The following is a 20,408-nucleotide window of genomic DNA, read 5'->3' as shown; positions in this document are numbered from 1 at the left end:
GCCATATAAACATAGTCTTGAAATACACACCTTCATAATAATAATAATAATAATAATAATAATAATAATCAAAGTCAAAGTCAGCTTTATTGTCAAATATGCTAATATGCATGACATACAGCACAGATGAAATTACTACTACTAATAATAATAATAATACATTGAATTTATAATCGCCTTTCAAAACTCTCAAGGACACTTTACAGTGGTAAACCTTTTGTTAAAGAAAGAATACCCCAGAGTAATCACCGAAATGAATCTGACAAAATTAGTACAATTTTTCCAGCCATCCATTATGTGAACTGCTTTATCCTCAAGAGGATCACAGGCGTGCTGGAGTCAATCCCAGTCCTCTTTGGGCAGTAGGAGGGAGGCGCTCCAAACTGGTTGACAGCCAATTGCAGGGCACACAAAAACAGACACTCTTCTTCTTTTCCTTTCGGCATTTCCCTTCAGAGGTCATCACAGCAAATCAGTGTCTTCCATTTTTAAGAGGTTTGATTCACATGGCGACAGGCTTGAATTAGGAGAGAGGTGGAGTCACTTGCATTGTGTTTGGTTAGCTCCACAAAAAAATTGAACTGTAAGGTGTACCTTTGAGAAAACTTCATGTTACCGTGTAGCTTTTGTACTCAGAGTAGAAGCATTTTTTTCATTGAACACAATTAAATTCTGCACTTACAGTATTTTGAACTATTGACAGACTTTGCTGACATTTTCTTACAATCTTTTCTGATCTTATCTAAACCTTTATTTGGGTTTTCCATTCATTGTTCAATCTGATGTTACACAGATACTTTCTGAGCCCAAAAGACGTGATTGTCAGTCGAACTCCTTATGTATTCTTTTATACTTTCAAGATCCTTATGTGGTTTATAGTAGCAGCTTCTACGGTCGCACGAGCAAAAGGTAGCCTGTAATTTTTGCCTGTTGTGGCATACAGCCACAGTTAACCTCACTCTGACCACAGCAAAGTCCCAAGCACTGCGGTCGTCCCCATTTATTTCAGTGAACGGTATCACAGTGTTCTACATACCGTGTCATCTGATTTTCCAAGCACTGTGTGACCAATGCAAAATTTCAGTCAGCCGATGTGTCTGAAATGTTCATTTGTCTGTACTACTGTACACAATCCAAAGCCATAAATACGTGTGCGTGAGGACCTTCAAAGATGTAAGCCTTCAAATAAAACATAAAAAGCTCTTGATGGGTCGTGAAGTTAGACTTGGTGTTTATAATTTCATACTTACGCTGCTGTATTTCAATGCTTGGGACAGCTTTTAATTACATTTATGAAGTCAGTCTATGATCTTAGTGATACTCCACTGATAAAAACACAATATGTTTCTTATTGTTATTGTCACACTTGAAGCCTTCAAGCGTTTTTTCCTTTATTTCAGTGTGCACTAAAAAGGGAAAAGTAGTTAGCGCCACCATTACAATACCATCTATGGTAATGAACAAAGTAATTCGTCTCTGGTAAAAAAATGATATTTCATGTGTGTGACCTATGACATTTTTCTTTGATGTTTTATCTGAACTTTGAATACCATGGGAAATGTTCTTTTTTCCCCATCAGTTTGCACCCTTCCACAGCAGTCACCTTGCTCATTGCTGTGAGTTGACACACACACACACACACACACACACACACACACACACACACACACACACACACACACACACACACACACACACACACACGCACACGCACACAAAGGAACACCTTTTTTAACAGTTTGACCGGTTCTGTTTTGAAGTTTCGTTTGCATGTGTCCTGTTGGTTCACATGCACAGGCAAATCTGTCATTTATTTATGAGGCACGGTGGTGCACAGTAGCATAAATAGTGGCCATCTAGCAGTGGTCAGTTACCACACGAGCCAGCTAACAGTTGTCTTATTCAATGCTCTTTTTCTTCTCTTTCATTGCTTACTTTTTATGCAAACATTCACGATAGAACTTAAGGTCACAGACGACCGGCACCAGATATGTTTCAAGTGTGCAAGCCAGAGAACTCTATTTCTCCAATACAGAGATTCAGATGCAGATACTTTAAAATGGGAGGGATTATATTTCACTTGAATACGCGATAGGTGTGACATAACTTTCGAAATACAGATTACATGTGAAGGGTGAGTCTGTGTAAGCTCTCAGTCGTACCGGAGTGGTCCATCGATGAAAAGGTTTCTTCATCCGTCATCTGTACTTCTTTGAAGGTGTCGGACGTTTTGCTTCTTATCCAAGAAACTTTGTCAGCATACTAAAGTCTTACTGGTAGTTTAGGCCCTATATATATTTCCCTACTGTCCAGACATGGCAGTGCCGGACTCTGCTATGATAGGACCCTGCTCTCAGGTTGGGGGGAGCAGAGGACTACTCCCTGCAGCTGCACTGATAGTTCCTATTGTTCTGACTAACGACTGGCCTGATTGCCCCACTTCGACCGGTATCACCTCATCAGTATTACTAATCCTATGTTGCCTAAGCAGGCTATTGTATGAACGATCCAAGTTGAACCTCACCCCACCAAACCGGTTTAATGAAGGATTTAGTTGTTTTATGAAAATCACTTCTTTGACTCCCCTTTCAAACCATCTATGTTCTTTCACGAATATTTTAACCTCATTGTCGTCAAATGAGTGGTTGCTAGCTTTTAGGTGCATATGTACTGCCGATTGAGGCCAACTAGTATTATCCGTGCGATGTTGATAAAGTCTTTTTTTTTGAGAATTTGTTGAGTCTCCCCAATGTACTGCTCTTTACAATTTTCATTCTTACAATGTATGGAATAAACTACATTACTTTGTTTTTCATTTGGCAGCCTATCTTTTGGATGCACTAATTTTTGCCTTAAAGTGTTTATCGGTTTGAAATAAGTAGGAATTTTGTTTTGCCAAAGGACTCTTTGTAGTTTTTCAGAAACTCATGCAACGTAAGGTACTGGTACTCCTCTCCTTTTTGTATCTTCAGAATTTTTGGTTTCATTCCCTATTCTTTCTTTCTGACATTTGTTAAATGACCACTGAGGGTACCCACAGTTTGTGTTGTAAAGGGTGGTTAGAAGAAAGAAAGACTAGTTTGCTGACGAAGTTTCTTGGATCAGAAGTGGAACGTCCGACACCTTCAAAGAAGTACAGATGACGGCTGAAGAAACCTTTTCATCGATGTGAAGGGTGAGATGAAAAAGCAGAATAATGATAGTTTATGGGGTAATAGTGATTGAAGGCTGGACATAAAATCATTGAATGTCGTATAGGTCGATTGCCAACCCATCTGACAATTTGTTTACCTCCTATGCCGACTCGGCTTCGTCACAAAAATGGGTGTAAATAAATAACTGATAATAATAATAATAATAATAATACATTTACATCTAAGCGCCTTTCCAAACTCTCAAGGACACTTTACAGCCATGGGATTTTTTTTGTGCGGGTGAGCAGCGGCTGCCATTTGCGCCAGCGTTCACTCTACCCGGAAATAATAATAATAATAACAATAATAATAGTAATAATAATACATTTCATTTATAGATACACAGATAAATTCTTCTCCAGAGCACACTTTGATATTGAGTGAGCTCTTCACATTTGAAGATGTGCAAACAGTAACGAGTAATTTCAAATGGTGGTGTAGTTTGTGGTGACTCACTGGGAGTCTCTGCTAAGAAAGCATAAAACGACATTAAAACAACACAGAAATGCAATTAAAATCTTCTTCTTCTTTCCCTTTCGGCTTTTCCCTTCAGGGTTCGCCACAGCGAATCAGTGTCCTCCATCTAACCCGGTTTTGTGCATCCTCTTCTCTCACACCAGCAACCTTCATGTCCTCTTTGACATCCATAAACTTCCTCTTCGGTCATCCTCTCGGTCTCCTGCCTGGCAGTTCAAGGCTCAGCATCCTTCTCTCGATATAGTCACTCTCTCTTCTCTGGACATGTCCAAACCATCTCAGTCTGGCCTCTCTGACTTTCTCTCCAAAGCCTCTAATATGAGTTGTCCCTCTAATGTACTCATTCCTGATCCTATCCAACCTGGTCACTCCCAAAGAAAACGTCAACATCTTCAGCTCTGCTACCTCCAGCTCTGCTTCCTGTCTTTTCTTCAGTGGCACCGTCTCCAGTCCAAACATCATGGCTGGTCTCACCACCGTTTTATACACTTTTCCTTTCATCCTAGCTGAAACCCTTCTATAACACATCCCACCTGACATTTTTCTCCAGCCGCTCCAGCCTGCCTGGACACGCTTCTTCACCTCTTTTCCACACTCTCCATTGCTCTGGACAGTTGACCCCAAGTACTTAAAATCATCCACCTTCTTTATCTCCCTGTAGCATCACTCTTGGAGCACTTGGATCCTTCTCATTCACACACATATATTCCGAATTGCTGCAACTGATCTTCATTCCTCTCCTTTCCAGGACATATCTCCACATCTCTAGTTTCTCCGCCACCTGTTCCCTGTTCTCGCTATAGATCACAATGTCATCTGCAAACATCATGGTCCAAGGAGATTCTTGTCTAACATTGTCTGTCAGCCTGCCCATCACCATAGCGAATAAGAAGGGGCTCAGTGCTGACCCCTGGTGGAGTCCCACCTCCACCTTGAATTCCTCCGTCACACCGACAGCACAACTCACAACTGTCTTAAAGTCATGATACAGGAAAGCAATTAAAATAGTTAACAGTAATTATAAAAAATACTGATAAAATTAATTTGTAATTTTGAATAACTATGGATACAAATTATATAGAGGCTGCATTTTAGCATTGGAAAAAGGACAATTTTGGTTTTAGCGCATTTACCTGAATCACTGTTTTCAGACCCTTCTAGGGGGCTTGAATGCATTCTTTGACCTGTCGTTCAGTCCAAAAGCATTCCGATTTCTAACACTTCCCCTCGCAGAAAAAATAAAAACAAAACACCAAATTCAAACTGACTCAATTGAAAGGTCTAGACTCGAGGGTATAGGGGGGGGGGGGGGGGTGAGATGGTGGTGAGGGGTTCTAATGCTGATGAAGTTAGGGAAGTTTTGTTCGAAAGTGCCTCCACAAATCATGTTTGATGTTTTCTTACTTATACATTGTCCAAAAATGGCAAGTGCCCAAATGTTGGAATGAAAAACATATATTACTTTTAAGAAGGTCCTTTCTCAAGACTTACATGGACCTATCCCACTATAAGACCACATCTTCATCAGTTTAATTATTCGACATGCATAAAACTGGATCCAAGTTGCTACCACCTGGTATTTATTATCTAGTTGAAGCTGCACAAATAAATGTGACTGGTCCGAAAACTTTACCAGTCTGTATTCCCGCAGTGCTTCTCACCTTGCTCATTGATATTGCTCCCGTGCACCTCCAGTGCTGCAGCTAATATCCTGCTCACACCATCAGCTTTGGAGGTTGCACCCGTTCAATTTTCCAGCTTCCCCCTTGGCTGGGTTTGACTGCAACATTCTTCCTACTCCAATGTTTCCCACATATTCTTAATATCCCAAAAGATCATCAAAACTATACACATGACTATTTTTATGTCATAAGTTATAATAGTTACAGTATTCATTGCTGCTCAACAAAAGTAAGATGAGTTGCAGCACAAATTGTGAAATAATGTAAAAGCGAAAAAGAAAGAAAAAGTCTGTTTCCAGTATGGTCTCCCTTCCTCACGCAAGACACTTTCTTTGAAGGGGTACATTGTTAGATTGAGTGGAATGTTTGCCTGTCACCTCGTGTGCTTTAAATGGTAGCAAGAAATAAAGAGGAAGTACGGAAGAAAGAGGGCTCTTTTCATCCACACACAACCTTATTTCTGATATTAAAAACACGTTGTGTCAGCATTAGAGAACCGATAAATAAATCTTGGATGGAACTTGAGACGGCTCTTGTCAGTGCAAACTTCAATGGGCCACATACGGCCTTGTTCCTTTCCTGGCACATCGTGATAATGTTTTAAGTCGGTCCAGACACAGTCTGTCGTCTTTTGCTTTTGTCCTCCTGCATCTCTGTTCTTTTTTTTCTTCGTCATTCACTTCTGTCTAGAGTTAGTATATGAAACAGCGAAATAAATTCAAAACAGAAGTTTTGAGCTGTATTTTCCAATAATCATTAAAAGCCCCGCACTGTTAGTTTTTAACAGATCAAAGCAAAATGAAGAACATTTGTTCATGCTTAAAACAACATCACTGTTCAACTTTTCATGAAGCAACTGCAGTTTCACCCACTCCAACACACTCGGACTGTCTTCCCAATGGTGCACAGTCAGGGCCTCCAAGGCCTTGTGGCCCACACAATATCAGAAACACTGACCATCATTTAAAACTTTGATTAGATTATATTCATTTATTTCTAACAGTCTATTATGTTCATTCATTCACCTCTTTACTTGTTTCTTTTTAACCAAACGCCATATTTTCAATTCCCGAATAAATTAGTGAATGAGTGAACAAAATGATCACTCATTCACTAATTTATTCGGGAATTGAAAATATGACGTAGAGCGCCTTTCCGGAATTAGTTCGGTTTTGTGTTTTCTTGCTTGGATGCCGATAAAGTGCTGGCTAGGCCTCCGACAATGTGTTTCCCTCCCACAAGGGGCAGCATTTCCCTTTTTTTCCCATGTTAGCGCTTTGTTCCAGTTTCAGCTATATACTCAAAGCCCATATGTACAGTATGTATTGCATTGTATTTTGGACAGTCACATTCATTTCAAGCTCATATAACTCCAGATGCATATCATTTAGGAAATAAGTTTTTTTTTCTGATGTAAGAAGATAGTCTAAGATTTCTAACACTGTATTGAATGTTTCTGTAGTCCTAAAACACAAAGTCCTGGGATTCGATTGACAATGACAAAAACCCTGGCACTGGAGTGGACATATTTTGGCACATCTAGCAGTGAATTAGTTAAAAGTTATGAGATAAATATTGATTTTGAACTGCTATGTTGCAATAGAGTTTTGGAGTTGTATGTGATGTTGGAAGGTGTGTTGGGATTTAAAACAGGCAGAATATGGCTCTCCGGGAACCGGAGTTTCCTTTCCCTGATACCGTATATAGTGTGTTATTATATCTTGTTTTACATAGTGATGGCAATATTACTAAGTACATTTGAGTCCGCGCTGAAGGCCCATTTTGCAAATGCACTGCCCACCGCCTTATTTTCAAACTTGAGAAATCAAATTGGGAGAGGAAAAAAGTAAAAAGTCCAGCATTACCCAAGTTTGAATAGCTCAAATGGTGTAGAAAGGTTGAGTTTGCCAATGCTCCGGTCAAGGAAAATTGAAATAATAATAAACAGAAGTTAGTTTGGAATCATCATTTGAAATATATGTCAATGACAAATTACATTTTGGACGTCAACCAAACTGAAGTTGGACCAACATGCTGAGTTAGCTTTTGCAGATCAACTAATTGTCTGCCGACTACTGCCAATGCAGGAATACTGTAAATCCCTGCTAATGACTTTCCCACTCTTCACACATCTTGTCTCCCTGCTCCTGTCACTGCTGCGCTGTATCTTTTTATTCCTGATTCCCATGGCCCCACTTTCACTGTCTTCCAAGCACAGTGCCAAGACCCATTAGTTTTGACCAAATGGCTTCCGCAAGAAGCCTTAATTGAGGTAATTCGGTGGCAGAGGGAATCGTGGTCTGTAAAAGCCAGGAACATGTGTCACTGCTTTAGTGAGCCGACTGCAAAGTATGCAGCACCTGGGGGGGATGGAAATAATGAAAATGAGACCCCCCACATCTGCCACCACCAATACTAACACATTCTCATCATCTTTTCCTTCACACGTTCACACATACCTACAACCATACGTAGTACATCCACGCCCCAAACAAACCTTATTCCTACCTCCCTCTTTCCCAAGCTATGCTGGCACTAGCTCTATTTGCTTATGTGAAAATACACTATTTGTGTCCTTTCACTTTTCGTTTTTCTGGACTTGCTGCTCAGTTTCAGGATGACAAATCCAGCTGCCCGTATTTGCTCCCATGGTGTGAGTTTGATGGTGTGCCGTAGCCTCTGGCCCCTCACTTTGTGTTTATGTACTCCTTGCACCTGCCCTCATTTGACAAATAACAGCACCCCACACATTCAATTCTCTCGGTCACACAGAAAAACGTACATGTGTGGTTGTAATACACACACTAATGCATTGCACACGTCTACCAAACGAAATACCACAGTTCACGGCAACAAACCCATGTCTTTTTTTTTTCTTCATGGGTACCCCACTTTTTATAGTCTTAACAGCTGGACAAAACATTATGAACAGTTCCCCCCAGTGCAACTACTACCGCCCCAGCAGGTGCACTCTGCCCTTTGGGGCATCGACATGCGGTCGTAGGCATGGAGGCATATTAATACAGTACCTCTCTATTTCTCGATTGCTGTGATATTGATGCGTTTCAAACATCAATTACTGTCAATGAATGCAACTCGAATATGTCACGAAATGCCTTATCAAGTCAAACCTCCCTTAATGATTTATGATTTCGAATAATTTTGAATGGTTGCACTCTCCATCAATTATCTCAGCATGTAATGACATGCGTGTCATGGCTATTTTTTTAAATACGATTTAAAACAAAGGTCACGATAGGCAGAAACAAAACTGATCTTGTCTGCTGACTTTTAAACACTTGTATTTTATCGTGTTATATAACTATGTTGCTTTTTGATTCCTCAGTCACTTTATAACGTCCATTCTTTTTATATTTAAAAGCATGACGGTATTTTCAATGCCTTTCAAGCGTGACGTGACTTGCGACAGACAGGGGAAGCTGTTAAGTTCGGCAAGGAACTACAGTTTTGTTGCACCCCATGCATCAAGTGGAGACGTAATGAGTGTTCTTAACATCCCCATCTTCCACATGGTAATACAGAGGGCCTCTCATACAGTGAAGGAAGAGGTCGTTGTGTAATTTGTTGAGAGGGCAAGGAGGGAAGTCAGCGGTTAGGAATTGAGCAAATTGCCTGTAATTCCTTTAGTTAAATGTTAAATGTGTCTACCTGGGTCGTTCCTTTGGAACTTAGTTCACTTGTTGGTAATTTTTAGTCTAAGCCTGCACAAGTGTACAGCTATTACTTTTGTCAGTCTCACTTATTTGTGATTATTAAACAATCAGCTAATTATTTTTAAAACATACATTATTACATATCGAATGCCAAAACCCATGTGTGCCTGATTCGCACATTTCAGTAAAAGAGTAGGTTATTGCTCACCACGAGCAAGCTAGTTTGATCTTTTAAACATGAAATACATTAGGCATCATAACCGACTTGCAAAAGTAGTGTGAAACAACACCTTCCAAATGTGGTATTTTATGATATTTGTTGACTGGCATTTACTGATTGCATAAGAAAAGAACCCCAAGTTAAAATCCAAAGAATGCTTGAAGAGAATCAAATAAGAGAGGGTTATTTTCATCAGTGAGTCCCTATCAAAAATGAGAATGCAAGAATGACCATTACTCCCTCTGACACTTTTAGCTTCTTGGAAGAATGTGCATGTGATGAATGAATCCTCCTATTTTCCCTCAAATGGTGGCCTGGAACAAAAGTGTTTAAGTTATCTTGAGGGCTCTAGCCATCCAGCTCCTTTTCCTTTGAACATTTGTTTGAAACTCCAGTGCAACATAGAAATAACATTGATCATATTTAATTGTCACTAACTGACAAAATAATATGAGGAGCAGAGATATTGCCAGCAATAGATGAGTTGCGTTACATCGTGCAACATTTTGAGTTTGAGGAATCAAACTCAAAAAGATCAATCATGGTTAATGTCTGCAATTTGCAAGCATTTAATTGGGAAAGTAACAACTGTGCAACAGAGACTTGGAGTGACTATACACGCAAGTCCACAGGTTCACATTGAACTGATGTATTTGTTCATTTCAATAGTAGACTTGATAGTCAATATTCCACATTATCCTGAAATGGAGTTTTATCTATTGTTTTATTTATGAAGGAATGTGAAAATACCTTATTGACCATTTCAATTCATTTTGTAACTGCATTCAATTTTTCTGTTTTATATATTTTTTGTTTTAAATAGGGATATTTTCAACTAATTAATTTGCATTGGTATTGTGAGCATTTCCTTCGGTGTGGTCAAAGAAGATGCATTTAATTACGTTGTTTCTGCCACTACTTGTTGTTGAACCATTCATAACCATATTAAAAGTGCATTATCATTTGTATTCTTCGCTCGGGACCACATGGTGTAGTTGCCCTTGTCAATTTTTCCATCTGGGTAGCTAATAAAACGAAATATGAGGTGATTTTATTTTGAAAAGCAGTGCTTTTCGAGCAACAATTTTTTTGGTGTTTGTCGCTGTGGTTAGTAACTTTTCTTACCATTCTATCCACCTTGTTTCAAAAAGTGAAAAAGCCAATGGCCCTTCTCAGATTTTGTATTTCCTGCACAATGGAAAGTGAGGGAATATCTCCTCTGATAATGATTTGGGACTGCTCATGAGCGGACACTTCAACAACATTTTTTTCTTTTTTCAAAGTGCTTATAATTTCTATTTAATATTCATATTCCCTAACACTCCAGATCCACGTCCCAGATGTATGCAATGAGTATGTTGGGGTTGCCCTCGACCGCCATTCCAGTTTTCCATGTGTACCTTTTTGGAAAAATAATAGCTAACCCTGATGTAATCCATCTATTCCGTGTAGTCCAGCTGGTAACCATATTTCTTAAGATTAATAAAACATAATAACAAAGAATAACTAGGAATAATATGTAGCAAATATATATTCATTATTATTTCTGTTTTGGAACCATGCTGGGTAAACAGACACGAGATATAATATATCAAATTAAATGATGGTTGTTGGTTTGTCATGTTAAAACCTTAGTAGCAGCTGATCTGACTTACCTTTCGTTCTCCGCGCAGAGGTAATAGCTCTGCTTAACAGCGGCGTGACATTCCTGAACTTAAACGGCAGTGTAAACGTGGCTAATGACTGCATTAAATCTGGAACCCATCAAACATATTTCTTTCCTTCAAATGTTCTGCCAGCCCTTTGCAGCAGCATTCTTCATTGTTTGTTTGGGGGACTTTGTGCACAAAGTCTGTACTTCAATGTGTGAAAATAATGTGCAGTCAACATATGGTCGCAAGCACTTACAAGCAAGTTAAACATCATCAGGCCAATAAATGTTTTGATCCCCATCAGTAAAGGCTTGTGTGATGAGGAATAATTTTCACGTCAGTAATGTTTTTTTTTCTTTATCATACTCATATTATTGTTTATCCATTCACCCTCTTTCCAGTCACCAGCCACCTGATGCAAGCCCAGGTCAGACAGGATAGATACTAAGTCACTCCAGAGACTCTGGAGTGACTTAGTTTCTATCTATCTGGAGTCCAGAGTGTTATCGTGGCTTGTCCTTAGGCTCTCTTCCTGGTAGGATGTACTTGGAACACCTCATCGGGAAAGCCTCCAGGAGGCATCCTCATCGGGTTCTTCTCACGACCGAGGTATAGTGGCTCTACTCTGAGCCTTTCCCAAATGGCCGAGCTTCCTACCCTCTCACCTATGCCCCTCTGTCACTGAGCGAGAAACAAGTGTGTTTCTGAAGGCGGTGAATACCATCGTAGATTACTGGAGTCAACTGGTCTACTTTTCTTTAGCCTTTGTTGTTCTACAAGCAGAGCTATGTCACCATTTCGGTCAAATCATCACAAGTGAAATGCTTTGCTGTACCTTTTCTTGTACGAAAACCATCTTGCCGTTTTCACCTAATGTGATTAGTTTTGTGATTTTATTTTCTGTCAGATCTTTTTGCGTGTCTATCAGCTTTGGGACCTAGGTTACATCTTGCCTCGTTCATCCATTGTTCCTTAGAATCTTGGGGCCCTTGTAGCTGGAAAAGATGCATTTGCGTCACTCTTTAGACCACCGGGTCATCACCATCCAGCAGGCCAGGATCTGAATTTTTAGGCCATTGATCTTGTGATCTGAAAGCGATCTTGTGATCAGAAAGCTTGGTCCTGAAAGCCAGCTGTCATTTTTCAAGAATGCTTCCACAGTTTGCCCTCTTGAGACATGATCAGTGAGATTCATGTAGAATGTTGGTGTTGCCTGGGAATGGTCCAGCTTTGGCATAGCTTTATTCAAAATACAGCACATTCTATTCTCAACGTGGCGACAACACTGGTGAGGGAAAACCCAATGGATAAAAATGGAGCTGCTTGGGAAAGCAGAAGTCTTCTCGTGAGTGGTTGATCCCTGTAGGTGATCTTGAACTGATTCGTTACGGCACACCACTGAATGTCCAACGGCTTTTCCATTGGCCAAGTAGACCTCACTCAAATCCAAATCTTGAGATTCGTTCACGCTTTCCTTTTCTTGCTGTCATATAAGGGGGATTGCTGGTTTGGGGAGTGAACAAGCTCCTTAAAATTAATGCTTCTATTTTAATTTTTCATGGAGATCGCAGGGGGATTTTCTACAATATTCTTTAAGTTTTTATGGGTGTTTGTTTGTCTGAGCACAGCTGCTCACAGCAAAGTCTTACATGTGTTTAATATCCGTCATTGGGTCAAAACAATCCGTAAGAAATAATGAAGACCATAAAACAAGAAAAGTTGTCTCAATCTTGCAAATTGTAAATAATGAAAGCAAGCTATAATCTTCAACCTTATGAAAGCTATTTGGAATATCCTCTTATATTTACGATAAAATCAATATAAACTGCTGAATTGACTAATAACAATCGATCTTTACTATATAATGTACACCATCTTTATGTACAATAATGATGATCGCTGAACTTTTATATTTGTATATAATGTAAATACTGTAGAATGCAATTAAGATAAATCTAATTTAGGCCCCTAAACTGTCTGCACCATGACGTTTTGTACATCACAGATTTCTTCAAGGCAAAATAAATCATTTATACAAGTTCACACAGCACATTTAGACCGGTTGGGGTAACTGCCACGCACCCCTGAGAACCCTGCCAATAGTGTAGAGCTACTGTTTTACTGCCAGGACGAAAACCATACTGCCCTTTTGGCCCCTCCTACAGGTGGTGAGCCTTTGAGAAGGGAGACTTCTTTTCTCTGGCTGGGCCCCATCGGCGCAGGCTGGGCTCCCAGGTGCTTGTCGTCTTAGATTCCGACCTTCGGGCCTGGCTCCATAGGGGTGGCATTCCTGTTTTCGGGACTTTGAAATGGTGGTGTCAGAATGCACTAAGCATTTGAACCTGCTTGGCCAAAATGTGCATGAGATTATTACATTTTGATGCATATGTATTTTTTTTTTTTTGCGGACAGAATTAAAAAATAGCTATCGTCTGTTGTACTGTTTATGTATGTGTGAGTGTCAATCACAATGTTTCGCCTGCCTAGCAAAGTGAATTGTGGGTAAGTATTCTATATTGAGCTGTACTTTAGGACTCTGGTTCTAAGTACATGTCAAAGTTCATCTTCTGGGTTCACATCAGTTCTGTTTAAGATCTGGTTGTTCAGAACTTTGCAAAAGAAAGGGGTCAATAACAATTAAATGGCAACCGAGTGTTTAATGAAGCCACTGCAACAGTATTTAAAGATGTCGAATTTAATTCATGTTCACTGCTTTTTCCTTGTTCTTCCCTCCCCCGATCTTTTATTAGGTGTGAAATCTCGAGGCTCGTCACCGACTCTTGAGGGCTCACTCCAAAATCTGGAGCTGAAGTTCTGCAGCCGCGCAACAGTGAAATGCGCCTCTGGAACCGTGGGAGCTGTAAAAGTGTGTGCCAGGACCCCAGGTGTGTGCAGCTGTGCCCTGTTAAAACTTTACTGCCTGTGTAGGAGGGAGAGAGAGAGACCGACTGGATTGCATTGGAGTGTCTTTTACTTTTCCAAACTTCTGCTTTTATGTTCTTCGTTCTGTCTCCTCACCTTTCTTCTTTATGTTGATTCACTTCCGACTGTGTGATTAAGTTCCTGTGTACTCCTGCGGTGTTGTCACTGGGCTTTGGTCATGTCTTTGACACACGGATGTTATAGTCCAACAGGTCAACCTGAACATATGATATCAGGAGTTTAACATTTACTGGAGCTTTTGATATAGACATACAAAGAAATAACATAAGCACAAGCAATTGGTTGTAATCCAATATTCAACATCCATTATATTGTACAGCACATACGTTGTATGATGATGTTAACGTTTATGCGTATCAAAATGTGATGTTTGAAACTCGGTAGGTGACTTTTACATTGTTGCTCTTAACTTTACAATGCTTTGTCAATATGCACTTCACGGGTGTCATGTTTTTTTTTTTCATTGCAATTCTATTCCTGTGACATTTAAAAGTATTTAAGGTCGATGGGTTTGCTTTGTGTTGCATTGCTATTATTCTTAAATTGGATTGCATTGGCCTTTACTAGTCTCGCAGTGGAGACATTTACATTTCATAGCAGCAAAGTTATGAAAGGAAGAGGAGAAAGGAAAGAAGAAATGGAAAAACAAAATACATGAGCTGCTAGGAAGGCAGCCACTCTGGCGGCGCCATATTGAAGTCAAAAGAACAAAAAAAGCTAAATAACAAATAATATTACAACACAAAGACACAGACAGTTATTCAATCGTAAGCACTTTCTGCACCCTCTTTGTTGCATGAAGCTGTTCTAGATGAAAGAGGAGAGGAATAAAGCATCCTTTTCACCCGTGGATCCGGGGCGTCATGGTGGATATGCTCGTCTACTACAAGCTAAATGTTGAAAGCAAACACAAAGCTGTAGCATCCATTGACGAAGATTGTCTCACATCTGTAGTCCCACGTAAATCCGATTCAATTCCAAGCCGCGACAGTTCCACATACGCATCGGCGCTCGGCGCTGACGCTCCTTTCTTCTCATCCTGTGCTCCTCAAGCCAGGCATCCATCCAGCCGCGGACTGTCCAAAAGCACCAACCTTTCCGATGAACTAAATGTTCTGTAAATCGCTTTGTTACGGCTGCAGCTGTTGCATAATTGACATATAGGATTGTGTTGCGAATTTTTAGAGCTCCTATTTTATTTTGGCTTTCAGTGTAAGATACAAAATGCTATATTTAGCAACATTTATAATTTGTCTTGTAATGCTTTTGTTACTGGAGACTGGATGTTGCTTCTGCCCGATAGGCTCAGGGGAAGTCGTAAAGGAGAAACTTGTTCCGCTGATCCAGGGCCCCTCCGACACAAAGGAACTTCATATCAGGCGATGGCTAAACGAGAGTCGCAAACCTGAATCCATTTTGGCTCCCGACCTCCTGGCATTTTCTGTGCAAGTGCCACACGAAGCAGACAATTGCAGGAACTCAGGTAAACACTTTGGCTATTATATGGTGACATAGAAAACTGCACTTTACAGATTACATTGGATCATTCCATTTAACATTCCCGCAACTAATGAACAGCAGATTTAACGGACAGAAATGAGTGTCCAGTCTATAGTCTCCTCCAAACTGCGCTTTGTACATTAGCAGTGAAAGTATCTTAATGCCAGATTGGCCTCCGTTGTTGACTGGTGTTGTGGCTCGTAGGGTAATGAAAACACTCAAATTGGGAACATCCATTGTGCTAGAAAATGTTGTTTTTATTTAACCTTTATCCAAAATGCGTTTTTTGTCCTCAGCATTGTCTCATTTCACATTGATTCATAAAATCAACATTTTTTATTAAAGTAAGGGTGTCAAACTCATTTCTGTCATCGGGGCACGTTATTGTTACCGTTTGCCTTGGGGGGGCATTGTGGATTTTGGGAAATGATGTGGTGAACAAGATCTGGCCACCGGCCTTAACTTTGATAACTAGGAAAAACATTGGAATCTTATTTATTTATTAATTAATTAATTTATTTATTTATAAGCAGACTCCTTTTCAATGGAGGAGTTTGTATCCTTTCTCCATTCTTCAAATTGAAATCTCAAGAAGCATTTGTACGTATAGTGTTTGTTTGTTTTAGTTCTTATATTTTCACTTATTTCTCTGTTGCATTTATTTAGAACCACACATAAATAAATAAAAATACCCCCCTCCATATGCACAGAACCACTGTCAGAAATATTTCATCTGTTAATACAGTTAAAGTTGAGAGTATGCAATTATTGGAAAGTAAATTTGGCTTGACTGCCACATTTTACTCCACGCATGTGTCCTATCAAACATCTGAGAGATGTGTTTGAAAACTGCGTTGCTGTGTTCAAGTTCTCATTTGTCCTAACGTTTGTATGAAACGGACATATTTTGAGTATGTGATTATAGGCCTGTGTTTTGTATTGAGGGCAGGCTTACATCAAAGCTTTTAGTCCACCTATTCAATGTCCCGGCCGTCATCCAAAGGGTGACGGGAAGCCTGTGAGAGCAGTGTTAATGGAATGATGAATGCAACGTTTCAGTCTGGCTGAGATGAAAGCAGGAGTTGCACTCGTCTTAATGAGCTACCGCCTTTGCACCAATAGGACTGAATCATGGGCCGTTATTTTGTAATCAGGACATTCCAGAATTTTTGCTCCTCTGGCCTTAGCATCAAGCATGTTTGATTGAGTGCAGGACTGGTGAAGTAGAGTTAAACACAAAAACATCATTAAAGTAACTAATATTCGTCTGTATGAGCCAAGTTGTCACAAACGACAAAATTAAATCCGAAACTATACGTCTTGCTTGTGCCAAATGTTTTCCGTCCTTGGGTAAGTTCTTCATTCACTTGTTGAGAAAATGTAGACACGTATTGACAGAACTGGTTCCTTGAAAATGTGTCTGCTCACCATGGTCTGTGCATCTGACAGTTCCTCTTCAAAAAGAATATTTTCCTCCTGGGGCACTTTTTTCCCATGCTCAATGGACTTATGAAGGAAAACTGTGGGATAACATCAAAATGGCTGTGATGATGGTGCTGTGCAGGATCATGGAAGATTCCTGACCGAAGTGCAGGGGTGACAGAGAAGGCTGGAAACGTGTTTCACTCCAGCAAGATTGAGAAGGTTTATTGTGGAAATTGGAATTACAAATTATCTTGTATGACAAAAGTGCTGTAACTTTTCTGAAACACCTCACTCACCTTTATTATCTTTCACATTTAGAATATGGACCGTTATTTATCCATATTTTCTATTTTTTTAGTCATCTTGAAACTAAAAACACATTTGCTTGCACTCACGTAACAAAATGAGTGTTGGGTAATGTGTTGTGCCGTGTTTTGTAAAGCTTTTCTGATCGCCGTCAGAGAAAAGTCACACGTACAATTCATGAAATAATGCAGATAAACCCCACATTTGACATCAGAGAAGTACCGCGCTCAGCTGGATATTGCACATTTACGTCATCATTTATTTGGGATTTTTGAAATCTTTGATCACATCATTCGCTCAAACCCCCGGTGATACTCTGGTGACTTATTATTTTGGTGCATGGACTTTTGCAGTCCTCTTTGGCTTGATCTTGGCCTGTCACTGCTGATTGATGAGGGAGACTTTGGGGCCTTGGACAGGCCTAATGTTGGGGACCAGAGGGAGCACAGGGCCAGAGGGCGTGTGAGGAGCTTGGCTTTATGCTCGACTTCAGGGCGAGCAGCGGCCTGCAGGTGTTTCCCGCCACCCTGCACCACAGTGACTCGCAACAGTGGAGGAGGGACTGTTGGGTCGGGTGTGCTTTATGATCATAGCGAAGACAAAACGAGCGAATGAGTGAGGGATAGCATGTGTTTTCCCTAAGCACGGCAGCAGCTGCAAGACAGTGATTTATGCTTTTCTTAGAACTCTCAGCGTTCTGAAAATGTTACATTTAATCAAGCATACTCAGAGTAGAGCAAATGTTTAAGATCTTCCCTATAAAAGACTCCAGTTTTGATCTCTTTACCAAACCGCAGCGGCAATGAAAATAAGGGTATACACCAACAATGCGATCTTTAATATAAATTTATGTCTTGACATTTTCATTAAATGCATCTTTGGATGTGGTCTGACTTTTTTTTAAACAATATACAGAACGTATGTTTTCTAATAGATTTAGAACAGTTTTCTATTCAGTCTATCATGCTCAAATTAGTCATTCACAAATTAGGATAATCTTCACCAGAATGTAGGTTTTTTTTTTTTCTTGTAAGATGGAGCAGCATTAAATAACTGATCACTGTGGATCACCGACTGTCTCAGAAAGGCGAAAAGTACTTGAATGTTTTAACTGAGTTTACCTGTTCACAGCAGTAAAACAGAGGTGGCATCTTGCAGTACGGAAGCTTTTAGACCACAGCCTCATGAGAGCAGATGGGACAAAGAAGGGCCACCTGCCTTTGATCTGAATATTTCGGCAACAGACACGCTCCAGCAAGTGTTGCCCCTGCATGCCTTGAATCACACACCCTCTCTTTTCTGGAACCGGAGACTTTGAATGAGTTGCACCGAAGATGAGGTGTGAATTTTGGGATATCCCTTGGTACTCTCCTCCATTACAATATTTCAAAGACCTGCTGTACTTTCATATGTCCATCTATCATACTCCCTTTCACTCCTGTGCGTGTGTTCATGCGCTCCGTCGAGTGGTAAATCAACAGGCTGGCTTTGTTTCAGGCAGCAGCATGATGGTTTTAAGCTGCTGGCTTGAACGTTGGCTGTCTGATAAATCCAGAGGAGACAAACTTAAACTAAAAATACATTTCATGCTTCATTATGAGAAAAAAGTCTTGTGAGATACTCAATGAAAAATTAGACCGAACACACTTTGTTCACAAGTCGTTTAGCAACAAGTGCAGGTGTCCCAAGTGCTACCACTGCTCCTTTCCTAGAGATGCTTTCACACTATTTTGCTTTTTTTGGGATCTCAATTGAATTCAGTTTCATTTTTGCGGTGATCAAGAAAAAAAAACCATGGGACCAAACCAACCATGGGAGACAAAATTCTCTTTGACCTCTATGCCAGATGTCATTTAAAAGAAGCAACAAACCACCCATGACCTGGCCAATATCATGCCCACAGTGACGAATGCTGGTAGTTAAATCATGCTAAGTAGATTTTTTTTTCTGTGGCAGCCAGGAATTTTTATTTGTGATGCTGTTTTGCCAATCAGCCACTCGTACCACACCTGTGGTACAAATTTTCTACGGCCCTGTGGGCTCAGCCAGCGATGTGTCCCAATGTCTAACTTAAATAAAGTGTGATGACTTATGTCTTTTGCGTTGATGGAAGAGGGAGAACCTATCTGTCCGTACTAATATGAATGTGTGTCACTGTAATACGCTTCTGTTCGGTGGAGAGACACGGGCTTTCTCCCCCAATGAGTTATGAGCGACTCCAGTCTCCCACTGGTGCCATATTGAAGTATTTTCCGAAGCAGGGGTAAAACTAATGACATTGTTTTTAAATATTCAGAACAATCAGTGTCACGGGTGTGACGAGTGAGCGTTTTGTCATTCCCTCAACGGTTGTAAGCTCTACATTGTGCAACAAAAATGCTCATACACAGTTTTGCTTTGATTGAGGCACATAATGTAAATTCTGACTTGAACCTTCGAGAGCTGGGAAGGAGCTGAGAGAAAAGTCAAGATGGAGTAAAATATGATTGTAGGAATGGAGAGAAAGATGATAAATTGCTCCAGAGCACCTTTGCAAGTTTCCGCACTGTGGCACTATTGAAGGCTTTCTGAATCTGATTACATTTAGACTGGCGTGACGGGTGATCTTTCAAGTGGACAATGATACCAAGCACAGAACCAATATATTAAAGGAGTCACTTGAGGACCATTTTGCTGACACAGCGACCGAAACTACCCACCCAACCAAACCTTGCTTCAGAGTTGCCAGGAAAGATTAATGATTACAGCAGCTACAAGACAAAGATCGGCGTGCCAGTCTTGGCATCATATTATGAAAGATGAAATTTAATTATTGCTAAATGTGCATCAACAATGGATTGAGGAGATGTAGTCTGGAGAATATCATAATGAAAAGGGATATGTTTAGGCACTCTTGTTAGTGCTATAAAAAAGTGAAGCCCTGTCAATACCATCTGAATGCTCTGTATACCTCGGTTGTCTTTTTCATCTGCATGACTGTTCGCCTCATCATATTCAACAATACAAATGTGGGAAGCAGAGCTGGTAATGGGGTGATTAGACCCGAGGGAACTCACTCAGAGCTGGCTATTGAGGTCACTCACAGCCCATTACCAGAGCTGCTCATCTGTGAAGCGATCTCAGGCCAGTCTCACAGTGCTTAAAGTTTGACTGGCTCATGAGGCTGAGACACAGTGGGCAGAGATTTGAGATAATGTCTGAAACACTATGAGCTGACAGTGATGACTGGGGTTGGATTGGCGTGTGGCTGGCGCTACGCCTCTGTCTCAGGCGAACCGCCTCTCTCTCTTGATATCACTTCCCCCATATGTTTATTTGGCACTGGCCAAATCACA

At 40.4% G+C, this 20,408-nt stretch overlaps 1 protein-coding gene across 1 annotated transcript in view; it reads left to right on the top strand.

The window, feature by feature from the left end:
* Positions 1-20,408, top strand: part of vps13b (vacuolar protein sorting 13 homolog B) — a 378,602-nt gene that overhangs the window by 93,831 nt on the left and 264,363 nt on the right. The window contains 2 exon segments of the mRNA XM_088999785.1: positions 13,650-13,784; positions 15,146-15,325. Coding sequence (XP_088855911.1) covers positions 13,650-13,784; positions 15,146-15,325 — 315 coding nt within the window.

The sequence above is a fragment of the Hippocampus bargibanti genome, linkage group LG06 (genome assembly GCF_051943395.1).
Source record: "Hippocampus bargibanti isolate YZ-2025 linkage group LG06, ASM5194339v1, whole genome shotgun sequence".
Taxonomy (NCBI): Eukaryota; Metazoa; Chordata; class Actinopteri; order Syngnathiformes; family Syngnathidae; genus Hippocampus; species Hippocampus bargibanti.
This window is presented reverse-complemented; position numbering and strand designations above follow the sequence as displayed.